This window comes from Colletotrichum paranaense, assembly GCF_030867605.1.
Source record: "Colletotrichum paranaense strain IMI 384185 chromosome Unknown Scaffold_14.1, whole genome shotgun sequence".
In the NCBI taxonomy this organism is placed as follows: Eukaryota; Fungi; Ascomycota; class Sordariomycetes; order Glomerellales; family Glomerellaceae; genus Colletotrichum; species Colletotrichum paranaense.
This window is the reverse complement of record NW_026848972.1, coordinates 634694-657228: the sequence shown is the minus strand read 5'-3', so window position 1 is coordinate 657228 and position 22535 is coordinate 634694. Positions and strand designations below refer to the sequence as shown.

General features: G+C 51.7%; 7 protein-coding genes across 7 annotated transcripts; 2 read left to right on the top strand and 5 right to left on the bottom strand.

Annotated features, from left to right (window-relative positions):
- Positions 1 to 1130: 1130 nt before the first annotated feature.
- Positions 1131 to 1606, bottom strand: CPAR01_14067 (uncharacterized protein; the record flags this gene model as incomplete). Its single annotated transcript, XM_060498319.1, has 2 exons — positions 1131 to 1371; positions 1437 to 1606. 2 exons carry the CDS (start codon positions 1604 to 1606, stop codon positions 1131 to 1133), a joined length of 411 nt encoding a protein of 136 aa, XP_060343053.1.
- Positions 1607 to 2336: 730 nt separating this feature from the next.
- On the bottom strand, positions 2337 to 2831 carry CPAR01_14066 (uncharacterized protein; the record flags this gene model as incomplete). Its single annotated transcript, XM_060498318.1, has 1 exon — positions 2337 to 2831. One exon carries the CDS (start codon positions 2829 to 2831, stop codon positions 2337 to 2339), a length of 495 nt encoding a protein of 164 aa, XP_060343052.1.
- Positions 2832 to 4616: 1785 nt separating this feature from the next.
- CPAR01_14065 (WD repeat domain-containing protein) lies at positions 4617 to 7123 on the bottom strand (the record flags this gene model as incomplete). Its single annotated transcript, XM_060498317.1, has 6 exons — positions 4617 to 5869; positions 5920 to 6062; positions 6113 to 6645; positions 6703 to 6864; positions 6921 to 7038; positions 7101 to 7123. The coding sequence occupies 6 exons, from the start codon at positions 7121 to 7123 to the stop codon at positions 4617 to 4619; spliced, it is 2232 nt and encodes a 743-aa protein (XP_060343051.1).
- A 500-nt stretch (positions 7124 to 7623) lies between these two features.
- CPAR01_14064 (adenylosuccinate lyase) lies at positions 7624 to 10358 on the top strand (the record flags this gene model as incomplete). The annotated part of the gene is made up of 18 exons (XM_060498316.1): positions 7624 to 7750; positions 7814 to 7941; positions 8003 to 8009; positions 8074 to 8127; positions 8188 to 8210; positions 8334 to 8359; positions 8408 to 8485; positions 8586 to 8624; positions 8677 to 9032; positions 9153 to 9180; positions 9233 to 9244; positions 9390 to 9432; positions 9482 to 9530; positions 9592 to 9641; positions 9692 to 9707; positions 9776 to 9816; positions 9906 to 9959; positions 10032 to 10358. 18 exons carry the CDS (start codon positions 7624 to 7626, stop codon positions 10356 to 10358), a joined length of 1458 nt encoding a protein of 485 aa, XP_060343050.1.
- A 373-nt stretch (positions 10359 to 10731) lies between these two features.
- On the bottom strand, positions 10732 to 11088 carry CPAR01_14063 (uncharacterized protein; the record flags this gene model as incomplete). Its single annotated transcript, XM_060498315.1, has 1 exon — positions 10732 to 11088. One exon carries the CDS (start codon positions 11086 to 11088, stop codon positions 10732 to 10734), a length of 357 nt encoding a protein of 118 aa, XP_060343049.1.
- Positions 11089 to 12190: 1102 nt separating this feature from the next.
- On the top strand, positions 12191 to 12607 carry CPAR01_14062 (uncharacterized protein; the record flags this gene model as incomplete). The annotated part of the gene is made up of 1 exon (XM_060498314.1): positions 12191 to 12607. The coding sequence occupies one exon, from the start codon at positions 12191 to 12193 to the stop codon at positions 12605 to 12607; it is 417 nt and encodes a 138-aa protein (XP_060343048.1).
- A 1935-nt stretch (positions 12608 to 14542) lies between these two features.
- On the bottom strand, positions 14543 to 20790 carry CPAR01_14061 (uncharacterized protein; the record flags this gene model as incomplete). The annotated part of the gene is made up of 6 exons (XM_060498313.1): positions 14543 to 14817; positions 14866 to 17960; positions 18382 to 18922; positions 19169 to 19635; positions 20290 to 20396; positions 20770 to 20790. 6 exons carry the CDS (start codon positions 20788 to 20790, stop codon positions 14543 to 14545), a joined length of 4506 nt encoding a protein of 1501 aa, XP_060343047.1.
- Between the last annotated feature and the right edge of the window lie 1745 nt (positions 20791 to 22535).

Sequence of the window (22535 nt, the reverse complement as noted above, 5' to 3'; positions counted from 1 at the left end):
TTTGCACTTTACTTCTACTCATGATATCCACTTCTTTACTCTTCATTTTCTCATTCCTATGAGAACCTATATACTACACACTTTGAGGAAAAGCTGCAAGAAGTAGCTCCCCTCACAACTTTGCCAAAAGAAAAAAAAGGGAATACACAAAACATCACGCTACACGAAGCGTGTAATCATCCATCTATCCAAAAGTGCAAGAGACACACAAAAAAAACTTGGTTTTCCAGAAGTGTACGATGACGAAGATTTGCGTCTGATGATGGGGCAGGGGCGTTGAACAAAGCAACATGGGAGTTTCATTCATTTTTCCATTCCCTTCACTTCTTGGTTTCCCCCAACTTCCCTGCGATCATGGTCACGGTACCAAAAATGGAGGGTTGGGCAAGGGTTTTTTCTTTTTAACCATTGAGGGCGGCACAGCAACAAGCGCAGGATACGCCGAGAGCAAGAGAGGGAGTTTTCCCTGGGGGATAGTCTTATGAAATGGGATATTGCATGTGGTGTGAATGGTGCGCATGGATCAAGATAGTAAGGAACATGGGAACAATGGATCAAAGGGAAACGTTGATGACAAGGAGTTGAAAGAGAAAGCATTATGCATTTTTTATTTTTTTTGTGTTTGGTTTCCGCAACTAACAATCTGGGCGGGGGGGGGGGGGCCGAAAAAAAAAGAAGATACCAGTTGGTTGTGGTGCGTTATGTGGGATGAGATGGGAATGGGAAAGCAAGGGGGGTTGCGGGTTGAGGTAGTCGGCGAAGACTTCGGAACTACCTATTTCTTTTCTTTTTCATGCTGCTTTTGGTTCTTCATACATGGTACGTGGGGATTACGATATACGAAGTGTGTCCACAATGCATTTTACAATGGGATTATGAAACGTCAAAAGAGGGTGGGAATGGGTTGGTTGGGCAGACGAGGGGGGGTTCCTGATTGCTCGTCTGGGGGCCACGCATAGAGGCATTGTTGGTCGGCCGGTTGGTTGGTTGGTTGGTTGGGGGTTTTCCTGGAATACGGAAATAGAGGGATTAGTAGATTTTAGAAATCACTACGAATCAAAACCACGAGTTCAAAAATAATCCAACGTTATCCTCCGAACCTGGGATGAGCAGTTTGTGCGTCCCTTCCATCATCCCATTCCAGGGCTCTGGAAACCCATTATTTGGTTTGCACAAGGCAACGGAAACGGGCCATCGGATCTTGTTCTTGACGGAATTCGCCTTATGGGGATTTCGAGGGAGATTTCAATCATGGTCAGACGAGGCGGACGGAAAGAAAAAGGGTTGTACACCTTTGTGGGGGGTTTCGTAGTCTCTGAACGTTGGACCGTTGTTACCATTGTCCTTCTCCCGTCTGAAACCGGGTGATCACTGCCCTTGAGCCAAGGGGGATTAGGCGAAGTGTCCAAGGGCACCTATTGTCGAATCCCACAAACATTGCCCATTGACATGGAATTTGGACTTGCTTGGAATTCCTCATCCAACATTGCTTGCAGTGTTGGTGCTGTGCTACCGAACCGTAAAGAGAATGCTGCGAGTATTGGCCTGTAAAGAATTCTAGAAATGTTCGTCCGTAGTCTATGGCATAACTCTTACGCAAGAGCATCTTTGGAACTTGGGGGTGGTTTGGGCGGTCTGTCTGTATCTCAGCCTGCTTTGTATCCTCTGCCCATTTTTGGTAGGGAGAATGTACGTACGCGTGTTTGCGAGCTCAGATGTATCGATTCTGACCGGGCTGACGGGCATGGCGCATGTTATGCGCAGCTGTCACCGGTTTGCTACAGCGGACAGTGTGACGTGAGTTGACGAGGCTGTGATGCGTAAAGTCCGATGTACATTTGAAGGCTATGTATAGGTCGACCGCATGATGATCTCCGGCCAAAGATAGGGGCGCAGCAAAACCAAGCGGCCGTAAGGGATGAAGCATTCTTTCTGCGGCGGCTAATTTTCCCAACACAGGGACAGCGAACCGTCATGTCGGCCCTTCGTGAATAAGTTTGGCAGATGGTGACAAGCTGGGGGTGGCGTGGGTGACGAAAATGTTAGTAGAATCGATGCAAGATGGCGGTGGTGATGAAGAATGTTGGAGATGGTGGCGTAGATGGGATGTTAGCCTCGGCTCTGCCCCTATCAAACAACCTGGGACTGAGGTGAACCAGACAGTTGGGACCGTCATGTTGGTGATTTCTCTGTACGGAAGTGACAAGACAGGGTATGGAGGTACTGTTCTAATCTGTCACCCAGTATCCGAGCGAGGCTTGTTGGCAAGAGAGTGTGTAGGGAAGTATCTTGTTTGTTTGCTGCAATGTTTGCTTGCCGTTGCTGTGCTCAGCCAGCTAGAGGGAGTTTTGATTGCTGTTGATTGCTGGCCTCATGTGACAACTCCACGCCCTTGATTGTTGTCTTGGAGAATTGCGTATTGCTATACAGAAACGCAACGGCGGGTTGAAGGGCGGATTCTTCACAGTGTGGTGCATATTCTCGAAGTTTGCCAGTCGCACCTGAGGGGTGCAGCGGTTATTGTTTGTCAGACGCCCAAGGCGGTGGACGTTCGGACTCGGATCTGCAGCGTCCCTTTCTTTGACGACGGTCTCCTTGTTCCCCCCTTCCTTTCCCATTTCAATATCCCGGCTCCTTTCTTGCCTCTCTGTATGGCCTCGTGGACCTGCAGGGGCGGATAGAGTATTAGTTGGTGAAGATGGTGACCCGCTGCATGTTTGCTCTCGACTACGGCAGGGCTGCGTATCTACAGCTAATATCTTGCAACCAACATGCGGTTTCGGGGTCAGAGGCTGATCTGGGCTGGTGGCCGTTGGAGCGGAAGACTCCATCTCCAAAGCGTTCAGTACTCGAAGTGTCGGGCGGCTGGTTTGCTTGCCTTGGCGTTCTCTCTCTCCGCGAGGGCCATCCTTATTCGGCGTGGAAGCTTCATCGAAGCGATGTGTTCCCAAAAAAGGTGCTGACAGTGCGTGTCTTCAACAAACATCGACGCTTGACCCAGTCGTGTTTTCGACGTTGAACCGGCGTTGTCTACAACCACGCCCCTCCTCACCGCCAAGACCGGAGAGACAGAAATGGTGAACATTGAGCATTGTTCTGGGACGAAAGTGGGCCGGTTAGATGATGACCTTGTGACTTGTGTTGGACGTCGGTCCATGCAGTGTTTGTGAAGAAGTGGTCTTGGCTCGCCAGGTATGCGAGGATAACGTTCCGCGAGAGGCGAAACGTCCGAGGCAAAAGTAGAGTCTGTGTTGGAACGATGTGACAAAGTCCTGGCATCCATCGGGTCCGTCGTTGGTTCTGCAAAGGCGTGAGGAATTTATCCACACTGGGTTAGTTCCAGGGTGGAGTGGTCCATCCAACATCAACCGGGGAGGCGTAACTAAACCAACAGGCTCCTTCCTCGGTTATCACTATGATCCTTCATCTCCATCAAAACAGAGGTAGAAACGGCATCCTCGTCAGTGCCGTTGGCACACATTTCACTCGCGCGGGAGGAAGCCGGGGAGTCAGGCGGGGCCTTGCTGATACAAGGTTCTGGAGACCGGGCGAGTATCTGACTGTCCGCATCGTGATGAAGTATATATTTGACGCTTATCTCAAAGTATGTATTCCCGATAAGCTGTTTCTGTAAGCGTACAATGAATGGGTGTGTAACATTGAGGTTTTGACCTTTCGAGGGAATATGAGCAAAAGTATTCGCAGACGTGATGGTGGATGGCTTTTCCTTCTGATACCCGCTGAGAGGTATATGGGACTGCCCGATAAGTTACAATCACGGCTGAGTACCTGGGAAACATATTAGTGCTAGCTTAAGATTTTCGAAAGCCTCAACGCTTCCTGACCCCAAAAGACTAATAGAGAGAGCCGCGACGACTTAAAAATAATACAAAGAAGAAAAAGGAAAGGAAAGGAAAGGAATGTGGGCTGGGAGATACTGACTCTCGAATACACGCCCCTGCCCGGAATCGAACAGCGCGCCCCTCAGGCTAGCATGGCTTCATTGGAGTATTCGTTCTGACTTCTCTGCGTCAGAGTGTAAACCACCCGGCCAATTGGCTGGATGGGTGCTGGTGACAGGAAGGACGTTGGGATGGAATATATCGGTATCATCGGGAGGTTGAGGAAGGTCCAGGCATGTTTTCCAATCGTTCAGGACGCTCCGTCCCATTACACTGTTACCTACCTACCCAAGGCAGCCGTCCGAGTCATTGAGGCACAACGAGAATCAAAATTTGATCATTTGGGGACCAGTGGTCACCACAATCTGCCTCGTTGATGGTTCTGCATTGGTATGATTCCACTAGAAGTGAAAGAAATCTCAAGTGTGATGATATTGAGAATGTACGTCTATTTTCACTGACTTAGACAGAACAGGCTGACTTATCCTATCAAATACCTAGTTGATATCATCATGTCTCACAATTCAAAACAATGGCATGTCTTCTCACTGGGAAAGTCTGGCGATAGTCCAATATTGTAAAGGCCTTATTTCTCTCGATCTAATAAGAACGACGCATATCTGCGCGAGCATAACATCGTAGTTATCGTATAGCTGGCTCCTGTAGCACTACTAATCATCATTAATTCTTCGTCTAAACCTCTACTCGTGGTTGTCACGGGAAGGGAGACTTGGGCTTGTCCATGGGCTGTAGTCCGAATATGTCGTCAGACTTGATTGGCATAGTCTGATCCTCGGAGTCAGCGACGACCTCACCGAACAGAAAGGCGTTGCGCTCCCTGCTGATATTCCCAGACGGCTTCTTGCGGTGTGCGCCTCCTGAGCTCGACTTGGGCAACTTGGGTGGTGAGGCGGACTGGGCAGACTGGTCTGGTTCTAGCATCCAAGAGAAGGAAGACTGGGCGAGGGTTGATCGTGTTGGGATAGGCGGTTGAGGTCGTTCCAATGGCTTCACGCGAGGTGCGTCAGCTTTTGGGCTTGAAACCAGAGCTGACGGATGTTCTGCTGGTTTATCGGCGGGTGCCTCTTGTGTAATGTCCATGACGTCGGGAATGGCTGTTTTCGAGGTCGGGGGTTTTGTCTTTTCATGCTCATCCAGAGACAATGTCGAAATGACGCCTGCCACACTCTCTGCAGCAACCGCCGCCCCTAGCACAGCACTGTCGTTCGCGTCTATTTCCATCAGGGTCTCGGTATTCGCCTCCTCCGGCGGTGGGCTGGTAAAGCCCTCCAGATTTGGTACTTCAATCGTCGGGTCTTCCAAGTAAACCTTTACAAATTGCACCTTAGCAGCCGCTACCTCGACAAGCTCCAACGTCTTGACCTTGTCTTCTAGATTAGTAGTAGCCAACGACCTGAGACTTGTCACTGTCTCGTCTAACATGTTGGCCAGCAGTTTATTCCGTTGCTCAATGGCAGCGATGGCCTGGGCTGCCGAGTCATCGCCAAGCAGTTGCCTTGCCATCCGAGGAGGATAGCGTACTTCGTTCAGCCCTTGCATGTTTCTCTTGATATCGCCCATGGCGTCTCGTACTGCTTGGTTGATGCCAAGTTTCTCGCCTCGCTCCAAAACGCTTTTGGCTGCGCCTTGAAAAAGTGCTTCCACGCCACCTTGCTGTTGAATAAACCTACTCGCAGACGGAATTGGTGACTGGCCACCCTTGGTCCGATTTCTGAAGGATGAGAAAGCTTGGCCCATTGGTGTCGTGGGCCTCGAATTGCTAGCAGATTGTGTTGTACTGGGCATTTTCCCGGTGTATTTCAAGAGGAGCGAAACGCCGCCTGAGACATTGAGGTGTGTCTTCAGATACATCGCATCATCCACAAATGTATACGGCCCGTGTGGAGCTTCCGGTGCCGGGTACTTGAGAAGCAGTTGCAAACAAACGGAGTAGTCCGCCTCGAGCACTGGCATTGATCAGCATCAGTGACGTTGGGTTATCCTGAAAAATACTCACAACTCCAGCGGATGCGAAGAAGCATAGCGACGCAAATTAGATCGATCAGACTGAGAGACGGATCGACCGCGAAGAGGGTATCCCACAGCACGAGCGTTTCATCAAAGGGAAACTCCCGTCCAAAGAGGAGACGAATCCAACGGCTGCAATGTGTAAGTCGAAAGTCAACGTGGCTCGATACGGTTCAACTCACATTAGGAAGATTTGTGGCAGAATTTCAATGTCTTTGAGATGGTTCGCCAGCTCAGGATCGACCTTGGCCAAACAAACCTCATGTATGTGCTTGCTCTTCTCGACAATGGCCGATGTTTCCACCCGGTCTTTGGAAGCAGACGACATCGCTGCCCTTGAGATCGAGTCTTGGACTTCATAGAACGCCCTTGCCCTTTCCATGATCTTAGAGAATAAGGCAAAGGCGTCATGCTCAACGTACAGAGAGTCTAGCATGGCTAGCATTTTCGTATCGACATTGGTGCCAATGGGCGAGATAGCCGCGGCATCAAGTGCGTCCTTGTTAACAACAAAGAGGATGGGCGCAAGAAGTTCATGCATACCCTGACGATACCCACCACTATTGGGATGGAGCTTACAATACACGAACAATGCATCAATAATCATTGTCTGCGTCTGCTCCTCTTGATAGAATGGCTCATCTGGCAATCGGCGAACGTCTTGTGCAATCTCGGCCCTAATTATCTCGTCCTGTCGAACAGTATTCCACGGTGACTGGATAACATGTGAGTTACAGATCTGTAACTGAGACACTGGCTTCATGCTACTCACCTTTGGATCGTCCGTCAACGGATCAATGGCGACTTGGGCCAGCTCCTCGGGGTGCTTGATGAACTTCAAGAAGTGATCTCGTCTTTCTAAATAGAAACTTCGCGATTCGGCAAGCTGAGGCACCCAGTCCGATGATGGAATGTCTGGCATCAGCAAGAATGCCTAAGAAGCTGTCAGCTCCAAGTTGAGATGAAATCAACTTCCAAGTTCACACCGACCTTCCAACAAATTGATCGGAGTCCCGAAATGCACGGACTGGAAGGCCCGTTATATCTGACTGCATTTTGCAAGTCTGACAGATTCCCAGCATGTTTTAATGTCTCGGTCCATCGTTTCCTATGAGTTGGATCAGTCGGTGAACATGATGTCACAGCTGGGATGGTGCGACTCGCACTCACTGGGCTTCATCGAGCGTCCTCATCTTATAGAGAAGAGGCAATGCTCCCCTGAGACCTGCAAAATACAATCAAACAGAAGCAGCGGGACTGGCATCCCAAGGCTTCGAGGATCCCAAAGCTTCACCGCGATAAGAAGAGATCAGGTTGGCGAAGGATTGGGATGTAGTTCTTGTTGTGGTTGGAGGTGGCTGGAGAGGAACAGGGCGATGGCGGAAGCTTGGGCCAAGCCAAAGTACCGCTCGTCGTACCTGATGAGGTAAGAGAGCCCAGAAACTGCGATGGAGGGGCAGCGACAGAATGCAGGGGTCGGTGGCCTGGTGTGGGGCAGCGGGGCACTGCGAAATCTGCGACCGCCTGCCCAATTAAAAAGTACCCCGCGATCGGTCCAAGTCATGTCAGTGCCAGTCGCCGGACAATTTTCGTGCATTTACTTTCTGAGGGTGACTATTTTATAGCGAAGTTTTTTCCTTCATTGTGTAAGGCGTGAATATCCTCAGAAACTACCACACACACAAATCTCAAAATGTCCGGACTTGACACGTACAAGACGCCCCTCGATGGCAGATATGCCAGCGAGGAGGCCAAGAAGCTGTTCTCCCAGCGCAACCGTCACTCCACCTGGAGACAGCTTTGGCTGTGGTTGGCCGAGAGTGAGTGAAGAAGTCTCTCTCGCAGTGTCCGGGTGAAACTCATTGCTGATCTTGCTGTTATAGGCGAGAAGGAGCTTGGCATCGACGGAATCTCTGAGGAGGCTTTGGAGCAAATGAGAGCTCACCTGACATTGACCGATGAGGACTTCAAAGTGGCTGCCGTTGAGGAGAAGAGACGTCGTCATGACGTGGTGAGTAAATTCGTTCAATTTTGGGTAAATACTTCTCATGATGTTGACCGGCTCTTCACAGATGGCTCGTAAGTGGTTTGGGCGTAGGCTCTTACACGGATCATGATGAGATATTGACATATTCGGTCGCAGACGTTCACGCTTTCGGCCAAGTTGCGCCTGCCGCCGCTGGCATTATTCACCTCGGTAAGAATCCAGTCAATTGCGCGATGCGCGTCATCTTCCTTGTACTAATCTTATGTATAGGGGCGACGAGCTGCTTCGTCACTGTAAGTTGGCTTAAGTCCTCTCGCATTAAGGGAGCCGCCTTCCATGATTCTGGGACACTTTGGAACAGATGGAAAATTCTCCGAGACTTCATTTGGAACAAGGACTGACATAGTATACTACAGGACAACGCAGAGCTCATCCTGATGAGGTAATGCAAGAAATATGACTTCAGAGGCTAAGAACTAACACCCAACAGAAATGCTATGGACCTTCTCTTGCCCAAGCTGGCCAAGGTCATTCACAACCTCTCTCAGTTCGCTCTTCAGCACAAGGAGTAAGTTAAGGCTTTGTAGAGCAGTTGGACCGGCACGACTCCTTGGACGATCCGTCTGCGAAGTCTTCCGTCTTAAGATAATGACTAACACAACCTACAGGCTCGCAACTCTGGGATTCACCCACTACCAGGCCGCACAGTGAGCCTCCACCCTGTTCCTGCACAAGTAACACACACTGAACTCCGTCCAGACTCATTACCGTGGGACGCCGCGCCGCACAATGGATCCAGGACTTGTGCATGGACTTGAAGAACATCGAGACCGCGCGCGAGCGTCTGGCCTTCCGTGGTGCGATGGGCACCACCGGAACCCAAGCTTCCTTCATGGAGATCTTCCAGGGTGATGGTGCCAAGATCGACAAGCTCAACGACCTTCTCTGCGAGAAGGCTGGCTTCCCTAAGACTTACGACATCTCAACCCAGACATACACCCGCAAGACCGATCTCGACGTCAGCAACGCTATTTGCGGCCTGGGCGCGACTGCCATGCACATCACCAATGACATCCGTCACCTCGCCCACTCCAAGGAGATGGAAGAGCCTTTTGGTGAGTGACTGATAGGCTCTCCTACCCCTGAAGCCCTGCATACTCAAGCAACATTTAAGTCGAGAGTCCAAAAAGGGGGATGCGGCTTTTGTTTGAATATCGAGCTGACAATGTCTCCAGAGAAGGACCAAATCGGTTCTTCGGCAATGTATGTTTAATTCCTAACTGGCTTAAGAAATGATATGCTGACTTCACCACAGGGCGTACAAGAGGTAGAAACATCCCCGCGTTTTCTCTTCCCCCTATTTCGTCCTTATAGGGGCTCAACAGATGGCACACGTCTTCACACTGGATGCTCGCACAGGCGGCCTTAACCAGCGACCAAGACACATTTCAACGAGCTGACACCACTACTAGAAACCCCATGCGCAGCGAGCGCATCTGCTCTCTCGGACGCAAGGTTAGTCGACTACACAGCGTGGAAGAATATTGATGCTGACACCACCTAGCTGCGCTCTTTGCCGGCCAACTTCGCGGATACGTACGCGGACCAGTGGTGTAAGTCACTCAACACCCCCGGGCCCCCAAGTGATTTTTTAACGTGCTAACACCTGGCCAGTTGAGCGCACGCTCGACGACTCTGCTATTCGGAGAATAGATATCCCCGAGGTAAGTTGACCCCGCTGGAAGTATGGAGACGCGGCGCTAATCAGTAGTAGATGTTCCTCTTGGCCGGTGAGTTTTGAGCGGCTCTAGACGCCACAGCCACCGCTCTGCTGAAGAAGTTGTGCTAACACGCCTAGATGCCATCCTTCTCGGACTCGACAACGTCACGTCCGGCCTGGTAAGTCCTTCTTCTCCACGCCTTCAGACTGGAAAACACCACGCTTGCCTACCCCAATCACTATGGAGTAAATCACTTACAGTTCACAGGTCATCTACCCTGAGGTCATCCGCGCCCACGTGATGGAAGAGCTCCCCTTCATGGTAAGCCCCAAAACATCCCCTGGAAAGTATGTTAGTCGCGCACAGATCGGCTACTAACCATGGCGACAAAAGGCAACCGAGAACATCATCATGAAGATCGTCGCCAAGGGCGGCTCGCGCCAGGAGGCCCACGAGGAGATCCGCGTTCTGTCCCACCAGGCCGCCGATGTCGTCAAGAAGCAGGGCGGCAAGAACGACCTCATCGAGCGCATCAAGGCCACCGAGTACTTCAAGCCCGTCTGGGACTCCATCGACCAGCTCCTGGACCCCAACCTGTTCACCGGTCGTTCCGCGACCATGGTCCAGCGCTACTGCGGCGAGGGCGGTCCTGTCCAGGAGCAGATCAAGCCCTACGCCGAGTACATCAAGAACACTGGCGCTGCCGAGCTCAACGTCTAAGTTGAGGTGGGCTGTGTCAGTGTAGTATGTTTCCTCGGACGGTGACCATGGCTGGCAATCAAGTCGGCTCTGAGTTGGGGGTTCACTCGCTTTAGGTTGATATGAGAGGGTATGAAAAAAAGCGCTTTAGAGGTCTGGCTGTTCATACGGCTGCCGCACGTGCTACCAAAAATCGTTTATGATTGCGTCTCGCAGGAGAACCAGGAAAATATAGACTGGGATTTACGGATCGTTGGAGACCAAGTGATCTTTATTATCAGTGTGACGCTATGCTAAGAACATGAAAAGTATCACAAGGTAGTCAAGAAGGTGACAACATAAAAGGCACCAAGCAACATAATCCACGGAAATTTTATTTTCTCTCCCAGAACAACTACGCCCACCCCCACATGTTCTCGATATTGTTACACCAGTCCGCCGGGATCCCGCAAAAGTTCTGGTCGGCGGCCGTCGGCGCCGCGAAGCACTTGTTGCCGCCCGACTTGTTCCGGATGCACACGTACCCGACGGCCGTCGGGTTCGGCCACGCCTGCCGCAGCTGGCAGTCCGGGTTGAGCGTGATGGTCGTGCCCTTGTCGCGGGAGTACCACTGCCAGGTGTTGCAGCCGGGCGAGAAGCGGAACCCCGTGATGGCGTCTCCGCTGGCCGTCCTGTCGGCGCATTGTCCTCCTGCTTGGACGGAGACGGCCATGGCCGCTGCTGTGGCGGAGAGGAGTGAGGCGAGACGCATCTGTGTTGGGTGATTCACGTGTTAGTTATTGGGGTTTTTTGGGATGGTATTGCTTTTTCTTTTCTTCTCATGTGTTCTTGCGTAGAAGGGTAGGTGGGAACTGACTGTGAAGTTGGGTCTGCTTTATGGTAGGCCTTGGACTTGAACGGTTTTCAAGACTAGGTGGGGATCAACGTAGAGGGGACATCCGTCAAACGAAAGCAGTTGCGCTTGTCGACAAGTATATATGTGCGTGAACGAGATTGGCACGATTGGTGTTCATCCCATGATTAAGACGAATAGTCGACTCTTGAATTAGAGTTGTAGGTCTTGAGTTACCACAATTACCCTTGAATGGGTTCCCTAGAAATCAACTCAAATACAAATCCTTCCTTGAGTCGTTCGTCGTATATTCGGAAATGACGATCCCCCCTTGCTTGAGTCGTGTAAGTGGTTGGAGCAGAGGCGTAGCCAAAAGCTTAATTGATCGGTTGCGCGCCGAATTTACCTTATTCACGCTCAACCCAAAAGTGTGAAAGAAACCGTGCTCACGTTTCCACTGCCCAACCTCATTAGAGAACAGCATACCGGTTGGCTTGTTCGCGTGAATACGTGGGAAACCGTTAAACTTACCACGCTAATTACAAGGTCACTTGTCAGCCTCAACAACCGGCCCACCGGCTGCCGAAGTGTCCGACGGAAGTCGAGACTGATCAATAAAGGCCGATGAGGCCTATGAAACCGCACTCGGAGGCTCCGTAGTCAAATTTCCCCCAGTGTGTCTAATTGATGATTTTAAGTATAGGCTCCCATGATGAAGCGAGTATTACAGCCCTGGGTCTAGTTTGGAAACTTGGTTGCCACTTTTACTAAAGCTTGTTGTATTATGAACTTCAACTCTTCGAGTTGCGAGCGGCTCGTACCTTTTACAAGTGAGGATCAGCATTATAAGTGACAGGCTGAAGCGCTCAGCATCCACATCTATAACCCCGATGTCTTCCTTCCCCAGCTGAGCCAACAAGACCTCTCTCCAGCTCACGACTCTCTTTTAAACAGGCCAACTCTCTCACATTCATTACATCTCAAAGAGAGAGACACACACAGCAACTACATTCTTTTCGAAATGAAGCGGCAACACGTGGCCCTACCGGGCCTAAAGTCCCTGGCCGCCGCCATCCTCGTCGCCCGCGTCACCGAGGGTGCCAAAACCTACTGCGCCGACCAAAACAACGTCGTCGTGGCGGACGCCAACTGCGACGGCACCAAGCCCGCAGACACCTTCTTCATGTTCTTCAGCGAAGAGGACTCCATCCCCGTCGGCAGTGCCGTCGACCCTCTCAAGACGGATCTGTATGACAGCGCCGACCCGATCGAGAGACAAAATGCCAGGTTCCCTTTCGAGGTTGACGAGGCCAAGTTTGAGACTAGAGACATGGAGCATAACGGGTTCGGAAGGCGAGCTTGTGGAGGTAATGGTGGTGGTAGAGTTGGAGGCGGATATATTGGAAGGCCCATTGGTGGTGGCTACTATGGTGGTTAAAAGTCTTGTCTGTCTGAGGATGAAGAGCGAAAAGATTTGAGGGTTTCAGAACCGATATTATACCACAAGATGCTTGAAAATCTCACGGAATCCTGCCACTGTTTGATATTTGACCTCATTTTCAACGATGCTCCACAAGACTTCCATCAGCTTCTGGTAGCTGTGAGTGCGATCTGACCTCAATCCGAGGTTGATTCTCAGCCATGCAAGACTCACTAAATCTCCGTGCCTAATCTAACGTTTGAAAAGCGCCAATGTTGAATGAATGCCTTGAAAATGTGACTCTCAAAGCTAGGCTTTTCGGACAGCGGTTTACCATGGCTCTCACACGACTCTCCCACGACCAGGTTCTCAGAACACAAGATCCAAAAGCTCCCTTTGGCCAGCCCCCCATCCCAGGCACCATATTGTCATCTCTCAGAACTTCATAAAAGAACGAACGTCGGAACAAAATTAGAATGGAAACCAAGCTTTCCCACACCCCTGCATCGCGCTTTCGCATACTGCCGACCTCCAAAGTGCTTGCCAGGTGAGTAAGTACCAACCAGGATCCCACGGGTCAACTCATCATAACAATTTTTAGCTCGCTTCTAATGCCCAAATCCCATCGGAGGTGTTCTAGTGGCCAAGGCATCATAGAATCTCGGCGTTTCCTATCTCAGCTACGGGCTTCTATCTACAGTATCGGTGAGCCTGGAAGATAATCAAAATCCACATGACATCCCAGAGATTGCTATATAAAATCGAATCCCAGGCTCATCCATACAGAACCTCACCAACTAACAAATGATGTAGAGCAGCGTCAAAGGTTCTGCTGTCTGTTTCAACAGTTCCCTAGTGCCTTATTCATCATCATTTCGAACACCGCCCAGATTCTATGTACCGACACCAAACCCCCTCCGCAGTCTGCCTTAGATCCAACCTCCGGCCCTCCTTCCTCTCCGCCCGTCAGATGATATTCACATGTGAATACACCATAGTCAATCATCGATGCTAGAAACCACACCGAAATGTAAATTCACCAATCTCACTTTCCCCATTCATCTGCAAAGGCTACTCTCTCTTGAACAGCCCTGGTATACGTGGATGAGCAACACCAGACCTCTTGTAGTTTCACCCGGCCCGATCCCAGACTGGGTTAAGTTCCGCTTGTACCACCGTAGGACATCCTCAACAGTCAGGAGTATATATATATATATGGAACGCGCGAAATCTCAGCTGGGCCCTATGAAGAGGAATTCGGATGCAGCTCCACAAATTGCACTACGGATACATACACAGGCTACATCTGCCTGATTCTGGCAAGTGACACACATACCGGCACCATGGGATTTGATTGCCACCACCATAATCAAAGGCGATCAAGAAAGGGAGCAAAATTGAACCATAATTATAGGCTTGACTGATATATACACATTATCCGCTCGACCACTACCAACACGTCGACATCCACAAGGTTTCCGTATCATGAACAAAAAAAAAGCATACTTTGTATTTCCTATTCATAACGCCATTCTCCCCATTTCCCCAGTTCAGGCCCCCAAGCCATAGGTAGTATCTTTCTATAAGCTCTCTGTTCTTTGCGCTGAAATTTGTCCCCAGACCACACCGGGAGCTCCATGCAGACCCATGACCGAAGGTGGGGTCGGTTGTCGTCGTTTTAACTTTACCCTCAGAGTCGTCAGTCACATGGACCCGGGTCGAAAAACAACAACCAGAAAGAAAAAAAAAGGTAAAAAGAAAATTTCGTCTTGTTGCGTCAAATGGCTCTCTCTAAGCACATCCGGCTCCGCCTCAGAACGAATAGCCGTGCTGTTCAAGATTGCTCTTTAGGGTATCTTGACCAAATTTTACTCCATGGCCGTAGCGTACGGCCGGCCCCTTTCCACCAGTCCCCCATGTCTCTTCCCCCCATCATCAATTCGTTTGCTTCCTTCACTCCTCGTCAACCTCCTGGCACCAAGGGTGCGCGAGAACCTGGTTAATGTCATATCTCGCAGCCACATCCCGGTTGAGCATGCACCGCACCAGGTCAATGCTCTCGTCGCTCATCGTCCACGGGACTCGAAGGTCTCGGTCCATGATTTCGTCAATGCTGTAGAACGGGTTCTCCTTATAGATGATCGTGTAGAGCAAAATTCCGAGCGCCCAAACATCTTGCTCCTTGCCACCGTATGGCTTGCCAGCGAGTACCTCGGGAGCAGCGTAATCTGACCAGTCAGTTTCAATCACGATATACGGGAAGCTATAAGACTTACCAATAGTGCCGACAAATACGTCAAAGGGGCCGTTCTTGATGTACGCTGCGCTTCCAAAGTCAATCAACTTGATGTTACCCTCGCCGTCCAAGACCACATTCTCGTCCTTGATGTCTCTATGGACCACCAGTGCCTTGGTGTGTAGATGGCCAATAGCCTTGGCAACCTGGACGAAGATACTACGGCACTCAGCCTCCTCCATGTTGCTGCGGAGCTCAATATAATCGAATAGATCCATGCCCGGTAATCCATGAGGCACCATCTCGATGTAGTAATTGACCTCATCCTCGAAGAAGGATTCCATTTCGACAATATTAGGATGTTGCAGATCGGGCCGGCGCAGGTAGTCGAGAACGTGAATCTCCAGAGGCACTGTGCCGAGCTTGCGATCTCTCGTCCACGTGTCTACAAGAATACGTCGCTTGGTCACGTACTTGAGAACCACCTTCTTCTGCGTCTTCTTATCTTTGGCCAATTTGACCTGACCGTAAGCGCCCTGGCCCATGTCTTCGAGGATCTGGAAGTCATTGATGGACTTTTTCTGCTGTGCTGGCTCAATAACCTTTGGCACGGATGGTTTTTCCTGCTTCTTGTCCGTGGGACGCTGTGAGCCGGTCAACTTTGCAGCGGCCGTCATCGCGACTTCCTTGAGTTGTTTGGTGATGGCAGATGCCGTCGACGACGAAGACTCTCTAGGTTTTGGCTCATCGGAATCCGAGCTAATCTCCAGTGGGGTGTGCGCCGGTGTCTGCCCAGGAGATGGCTGATGCAAGGGAGTTGTCGTTCCAGAGGCGGACGCCGACGTCACACCGAGCGTTGACCGGGCGGCGTGCATGTGCCTGGAGTAAGTAATCCAGAGAGCGAAGACCATTTCTGAGTGGGTGACAGAGAAAGAGTCGTCCTGGTTGTCCCCGTCCTTGTCTTCGTCCTCGTCCTCGATGACGGTCTCTTGGATTACGGTGGATTGTTTTGCGCTTCTGACCACCCGCATCTGCACGTCAACCTTGAGCTCTGACCCATCCCTGTGCTTTCCGGGTACGCCGTCCGGCCGCAAGAAACTCGCAGCCGCATCCGGGCGATTTTCCCGAAGACCCAGAATCGCCGACGCCCGGCGGAAGCTGTGCTCTGGCACCACAATCCCATCCTGCAGTTGAACACCATCCTCTTCCGTCAGAATATGGAGAATCTTTTCAAAGTCGGGCACCAAAGAGTCAATGGCCATGCCGTCGGGCTTTTCGTAGCCAAACAGAGCGCCGCAGAAGACCGAATTTGAGCTTTGAATCTTCAGAGTCTCTGGGTCCACGACGATGATCCCTGCAATATGCGGGAAGCTCGAGACGCGTAGCTCTGTCTTGCCCCGTACTTGCTCGACGCTGCAGGGAATGTTGACTTTGCTTGGGTTTGGGCATGTGAAAAACTTACGCCTCGCAATCTGCGCAAAGTCTACTTCGCCAGTGCGAGGGTCGATGCCTTGCCGAGGAATGCGTGGGATCAGCTTGCCGATATCCACGCCAGGTCTCAGTGACTCAAAGCCCCAAATTGGTGCTGTGGCTCCTGAAATTTTCTGGACAATGCCGTCGTCGTCCAGCTCAATCTGAGCTACATCTTCGTGGATTTCCTCAAGGACCCAAATGAGACCAACCCGCTTCTCCTTTACCCACAAACTGGCGGAACCCGTCGCACCGTTTCGTTTCTGGATTGGAACCACATCACCGCATAAAAGGACGCCTCTCGACCGACTGCTTTGGTGCCGTGAGCTTCCCCTGAGTTTGGGCGGGCTGGGATCTCCACTGTGAACGGTTTGTGCCTTGCGAGTGACAACTTTCGGGGGCTGTGATCTGGAGTTTGGCTTGCTCAAGAGCTGTGCCGTAATCCCACCTCGTCCGCCCAGAAGTGACGTTGACGTTGTCGAAGCAGCAGAAACCGTTGGTGCAGGTGTCGCTGTTTTCGGAATATCTTCCGCCTCTTTGGTAGTGTCTTCAGGATCCATCTGCAGCAGTTTCTTCTCCAACCAATCTCTCCGCTCTTCTTGAACGACCTCTAGAATACCCATCCGCCGCACTTCAGCCTTTGTGACTCCGAAAACCAAGCAAGCAAGGTCGTTGGCCGCGATAATCGTCCATGGCGGTTTTGACTCTGTTGTGAAAATGGCCTGCGCTGCTGGGACCCACCGTGTCGAGTGTCCATGCACAGCCGGGCCAAGTGCACTTGGCATGTTCGCGGTTGTTGGTGAAGCTAGCATCTCTTGAGCTGCCAGATAGGGTTGTGCCATGGTGTCGATGAGCTGCTGGTGAACCGAGACCGGTAGTGTATCTGTGAGCGTTCGCTTCAGGCTAAGTCTTCGAGATGGCGGCGGTGATGTCTTTGCAGTTGTTCCACTCTCGTTCGTCGGCGTCCTGCTCGAGTTTTCCGATTCACTGTCTCCCGCGGCGACTTTCTGATTTTCATCTTGCTGCTTTATTGACGGTCGGTCGTTCGGGGCAAATGTTGCAAATTGGGTCGCAGTTGGAGACTGGCTGGGAGACTGAAAGGGTTCAGGGCTTGATGTTCGAGGAATGAAGTTCGCTTCAAAGAGATTCTCCCCCGAAACTTGCGGGGGGCCCGTCAAAGGACCGAGGATGGACTGATCCATGGATGGAAGGTTGCCCGCTCCGACAAGCTGTGCCCTAGCCAGCAAGTCCAGCATGTTCTGAGTCTCGACGTCCCCGGAGGCCCTTGCCTGAGCGCTCGCAAGCGCAACGTTGGAGGGTGAAACGGACCATCCCATCCGGTCTTTCATGAATTCTATGGATCGCTTGAGGACATTTTGCCGGTTGTGTATATACTCCTCGGACTGGTGGGCGAAAGAGAAGGAGTGTAATGACTCGGAGGGGAAGCGGGAGAGGTCTTCGGAGAAGTTAGGTGACGATGGATGAGAGCTAAACGGCATGCCGGGAGGGTTCGCGAGTAGTGTTGTCATAGATGTTGATCTCGATAGACCGATGGAGGAGCTTCTGGAAGGGGCTGCGGAGGGAGCTCGCGAAGACGGTTGTTGTCGAATTCGTCGCAATCCGGATAGACCGAGGCCATGGTCGTGGTCTGTTACAATGGAGGATCTATGACTGGAAAAAGGCCTGTCAGCACGATGATGCCTCAAATGACTATAGACTGCCATGTGATGGCCCAGTTGCCACCTGGTGACATCTTTAATGGTGCAGCCGCACCCGTAAGTGACATCCTTCGAGCTTGTCGCCAAGCAAAGCCACACTCAAATTGTTGCTGCCTCTTTTGCCGAAATACCATATCTCGGGTTGTTTTCACGCTCGACTTCCACTTGGTTTGGCCATTGGCATGAGCCATGCCGTGATGCGCTCACGCGGACCTGGCGCATCCCAAACATTAAAGCCCCCTCTGTTTCGTCGCCGAGACGCTTGCCTTGGCATTCTTCAACGCCCGACTCTTCCATGAGCTCGCAATCAGCTCAACAGCTTTGCCGTTCAAGGCATATCACGGTGTAATCGTTGGGAAAGAACCAACCTTGGTGGCACATGGTCGCTGCCGTCTGCGACAGATCCGGCATCGAAGGAAAACCGCATTCGACCGCGGCCAGTGTTGTTGTCGTCGGTTATAACGGCGAGGTTTCCGGTGCTTCGGTTCTTGGGGAGTTGCAGCTGTGTTGTTGGGGTTCTGCTCCTTCCGCGAGGTTCTTCGTGATGTGAATCGGTGCCTGCGAGCCATGGAAAGGCCTGTGTTAGAGAGGGAGGAACATTTCGTGGGTCTGAGGAGAGAGAGACGAGACGGAGGGCGGGCTCTGTGTTGGGTGGCCGAAGGACGTACCATTGTTGTGAGGTCCCCCATGCGTCTGTAGCATAGTTGAAGAAAGATAGGCAGTCGACTCGGACAAATGTCAGGGTTAAGTAAATGCGGGCAAGAGGCGGATTCGACGATGCAGGCTCGGATTCGGCGGGGTCGAGGAGCGAGATTCGTTCTGGGAGGTATCGGGGTGCGGTCTCGTCTGTTCTGGGACGTGGTGGTGGGAGGGAGCAAATGGCAGTACCGGCGGTAGGTAGGTGTGTTGCTGGCCGAAAGGTAAGGTAGTTAAGGTATGGTCCTGCTGTACGACAGTGGCTGTTCCGGCTAAGGTGGGAGGTAAATGAGGTACGGAAGGAACTGCTGCCCAGAAGATACCTCGGGCAGGTAAGGTGAGGCAGGGAGTCAATCAGTGGTGAGGTAAGTTAGGTAGATCGATCAGGCTCGGTGGGCAAGGTTTGCCACAAGGATGAGAGTGTGGGAGTCTTCGACGGGTGGGTGTGCGGTAAGGAACGTTTTTGTTTTTCTGCTTTGGTTGCTGGTGGTGCTGGCGTTGGCGCTGGTGCTGCAATGCTGGTGGTCCGACCAGAATAGAGTAAGGCGAACGAGGGAGGGAGGCTTTTCAGGAAGGATTGATGGACCGATCCAGCAACAAGCGGTCGGGGAGAGATAGAGAGAGAGAGAGAGAGATTGTAGGTAAAGGTGAAGCTGAAGAAGCTGGTCCGTGTAGCGAGCAGCAAAGCAGTTGTGGTACTAGTCAGGTGCGGTACGGTAAGGTATCCGTAGAGCAGGCAAAATGCAAGCAAGTAAGTAGCAGCAAATCCGGCAATAGCGTAGTCAGGTAGACAGACAGACGGAGCAGGAGCAGCAGCAGGAGCAGGAAGCAGAGACGCGGACCTGCTCTGGCGGTGGTCCAGTCCGGTCCAATTCAACTCACCGAACGGCCAGGAAAGGGAACGTGAGTCGTCTCGCCGTCCCGTGCTAGTGCCACCTCAGTGCCAGCGCGCCAATGCCAGAATGCCAATGCCAGTGTCAGTGCCGGTGTCAATGCCGCAACCGGATGTCCCTGCTTGGTGGTGCTGGACTCTGGACTCTGGATTCAGGAGTGCTGTAGTACCGGTGCGGATAGAGTGCAGAGTGCTAGGTGTTGCTGGGCTGCCTCGGGTACAATCTGTTTTACCCTTTCTCTATGTGTCTCTTGGCTCTTCCCTTAATCGCTCGAAAATCCCACTCTGGTTCTGTGCCGTTGACAAGCGCAACAAGACAGAGAGTCAGGCAGAGGAGAACGGGCGGGAGGGGCGTAGAGAAGCGAGTGGTCGTCCGTCTTCAAGGCAAGGCGAGTGACTGGCTTTAACACCCACGTGCAGCTGGCCTCGTGAAAGAATCGTCTGCCGTAATCATACAAGATGACCTAAGACAACAAGCTGGAAAAGTGACAGAAAGCCCCCGGGATTGGTTTTCTGTGGCGTCCACGGTCCTGGGCGGTTCAGTCAAAAGTCCACAATGTTGCGGCAGATGCTTGTCCGAAAAGTGAGGGGCGGTCCTTCGAATGCTTGGAAAATTCCCACTCGTCAAGCGAATCCAATGATGCCGGAGGGCCTTGTAGGTAACAGTGGGTGGTGGCACGTCACGGACGAGGGAGCGGCGTGGGCGGCGGAGCTGGCGGGCGATGAAGACGAGGGAAAGGACGACGGGACAGAGGGCAGCACAAGCTCGCTCGGTGCCAAAGACGAGATGGTTCGCTTTAGGATGAGTATGTTTGATGAACAAGTAGAAGAGGAATAAGTTTAGGGAATGGGGACGAGGGATGGAAAACCATAAAGACTGAGGGATAGGAAGAGAGGGCGGGGGAGGGAAAAAAACACAAGTCCACTTTCTGCCTCCAGTCATCGAAAATTTTGAGATGCATCTGCGTACGGAGTACACAGCTTTTGCTACCAAATCTGCGTATTTCTCTCTACTTTATCATACACGGCACCGCCCACCTTTGGCGTCAAGTAACCTCGTAAAACCCCTTGTTCCCTCTCCAGAAAAACCCTCCCCTCGGATTCCGAACCTCGCGCAGTTATTTGCAGCTTTGGTGGGCGCACAACATGAGTTGCAAGCTTGACTTACAGCTTCGAAAAGCAAACGCATCACTGATTGGGGGGCTTAATATGCGGCAGTGGCCCTGGAAAACATGGCTGCAAAGTGGGGGACACGCCTGAAGCCCGTACCCTTCACATTCATCGAGCTGTACCTATCTCACTCCTCACTTCATGCTGAAGCTCAGTCTCATCACACATTCACTCACTCACTCACTCACTCACTCGCTTTATCCACCACCTCACCTGAAGCAGACCTGGAGGGGACATGCACGTGAAGCAGCAAAGCTCTTCAGCTGGACTGGCGGCGGACCCACCACGTCAACATTGAGCGGCCCCAATCTCCCGGGGAGAACACCAGCGAAGAAAGGGACAGCACACCTTGTCCTGGAATACGTCACATTGCCGCAGCCAAGGCCGGCAATACAGTGCCTGACTGAAGCCGCTGTTGAGCCATCATCGCCTAGAGTGGCCCGCCGCCCAACGCTTCCCAAACATGCTTGATACTCATTGGGCAATGCCTCTTATCCGTAGACTCTCCATGTTCGACTTGCCCTACTCGCCATCCGAAACAAACGTTATCGACGCTCTTCCCCTGCCGAACCACCGGAATTGAGACGAGAAAACGGACGAGCAGGGAAAAGATAAGCCAGCTAATAGCTGCCGACGATGAAAAAACACACATTCCGTCGTCCGCCCACCAACCACCAGAACAACGGGGCAAATCCCTGTAGATATCTCTTTTCAAGGCGTAGCATCAGTGGCAACGCAACCTCCTGCTAACTGCCCAGACCCAAGTTGTCATCTACCATGCTTTACATATCAAGCACAGAGTAGCGTGTTCTCCAATTGAGGTATCTGTGAGCCTCTTCACCAACACCATCGATTCGAACCGCAAAAGCCGGAAATAAGAGAGTCGGGATCGTTGCAAACAACCCCGTCAGAGCGACTGAGCAGTCGATGTGCCTCCCTGACATTATCAGGTCTTGCTCACCCGTCTCTGAGCAAAACCAGGAAGGAAAACATTGGCAAGCTGGCCGTTTGGATCAGGACAATTCTGAGTCAATGAATAAGCGGCGCCTCGTCAGTGCCCTTCCCCAAGTTATCTTTGTCTATGCTTGAGCCGTACTTCCGTCTTTACGGAAAGTAGGCTCAAGGTACGAACAGAGACAAGGCCATGGTCTTGACTGGTTGGATAATGTCATTTGCGAACGCAGCATTGCTGGAATCGTGACGGCAACTCATTGATCCTCTTGTTACTTTAGGTAGGTTGTGGTCTCAGTGAATCGTGATTGGCACGATAGCTAGGTGAGCAACACGCGCAGTTTGTTGACGAGAATTTCGGCGACATAGTCGCTTTCCAGGCTTGCCGGCAACCCCGCATTTGGCGTTCTCTTTGCTGGAATCGAAGAATTCCAATCCTATCGAGCTTGCTATGACAGCACAGCGACTTTCTTTAGTCTCCTTCTCGGTCTCGCATGTACCACCAACAAGTCTACACAACCTTGACGACGCCGCGGGAGAGTCGGAAATCAAGTGAACGAGCTGGCATTATCTGCCAAGATATTAGCAGGGTTCGAGGTCGTTTCCCGTTGTAACCAAGTTACCGGAACATATTACCGATGGGCTGCTCTACATACCTACCTAAGCTCCTGGTACCTTTGGCGGCCGGTCCAGAACACATGCGTACCTGTTATCTTATCGGAAGCTATCGGCAATCGTAAGGTACCTTAAGTACATGAGCAGCACGTGGTTTATATTGACCACAGCAGCTAGTAGTAAAACTTTCCTTTCGTC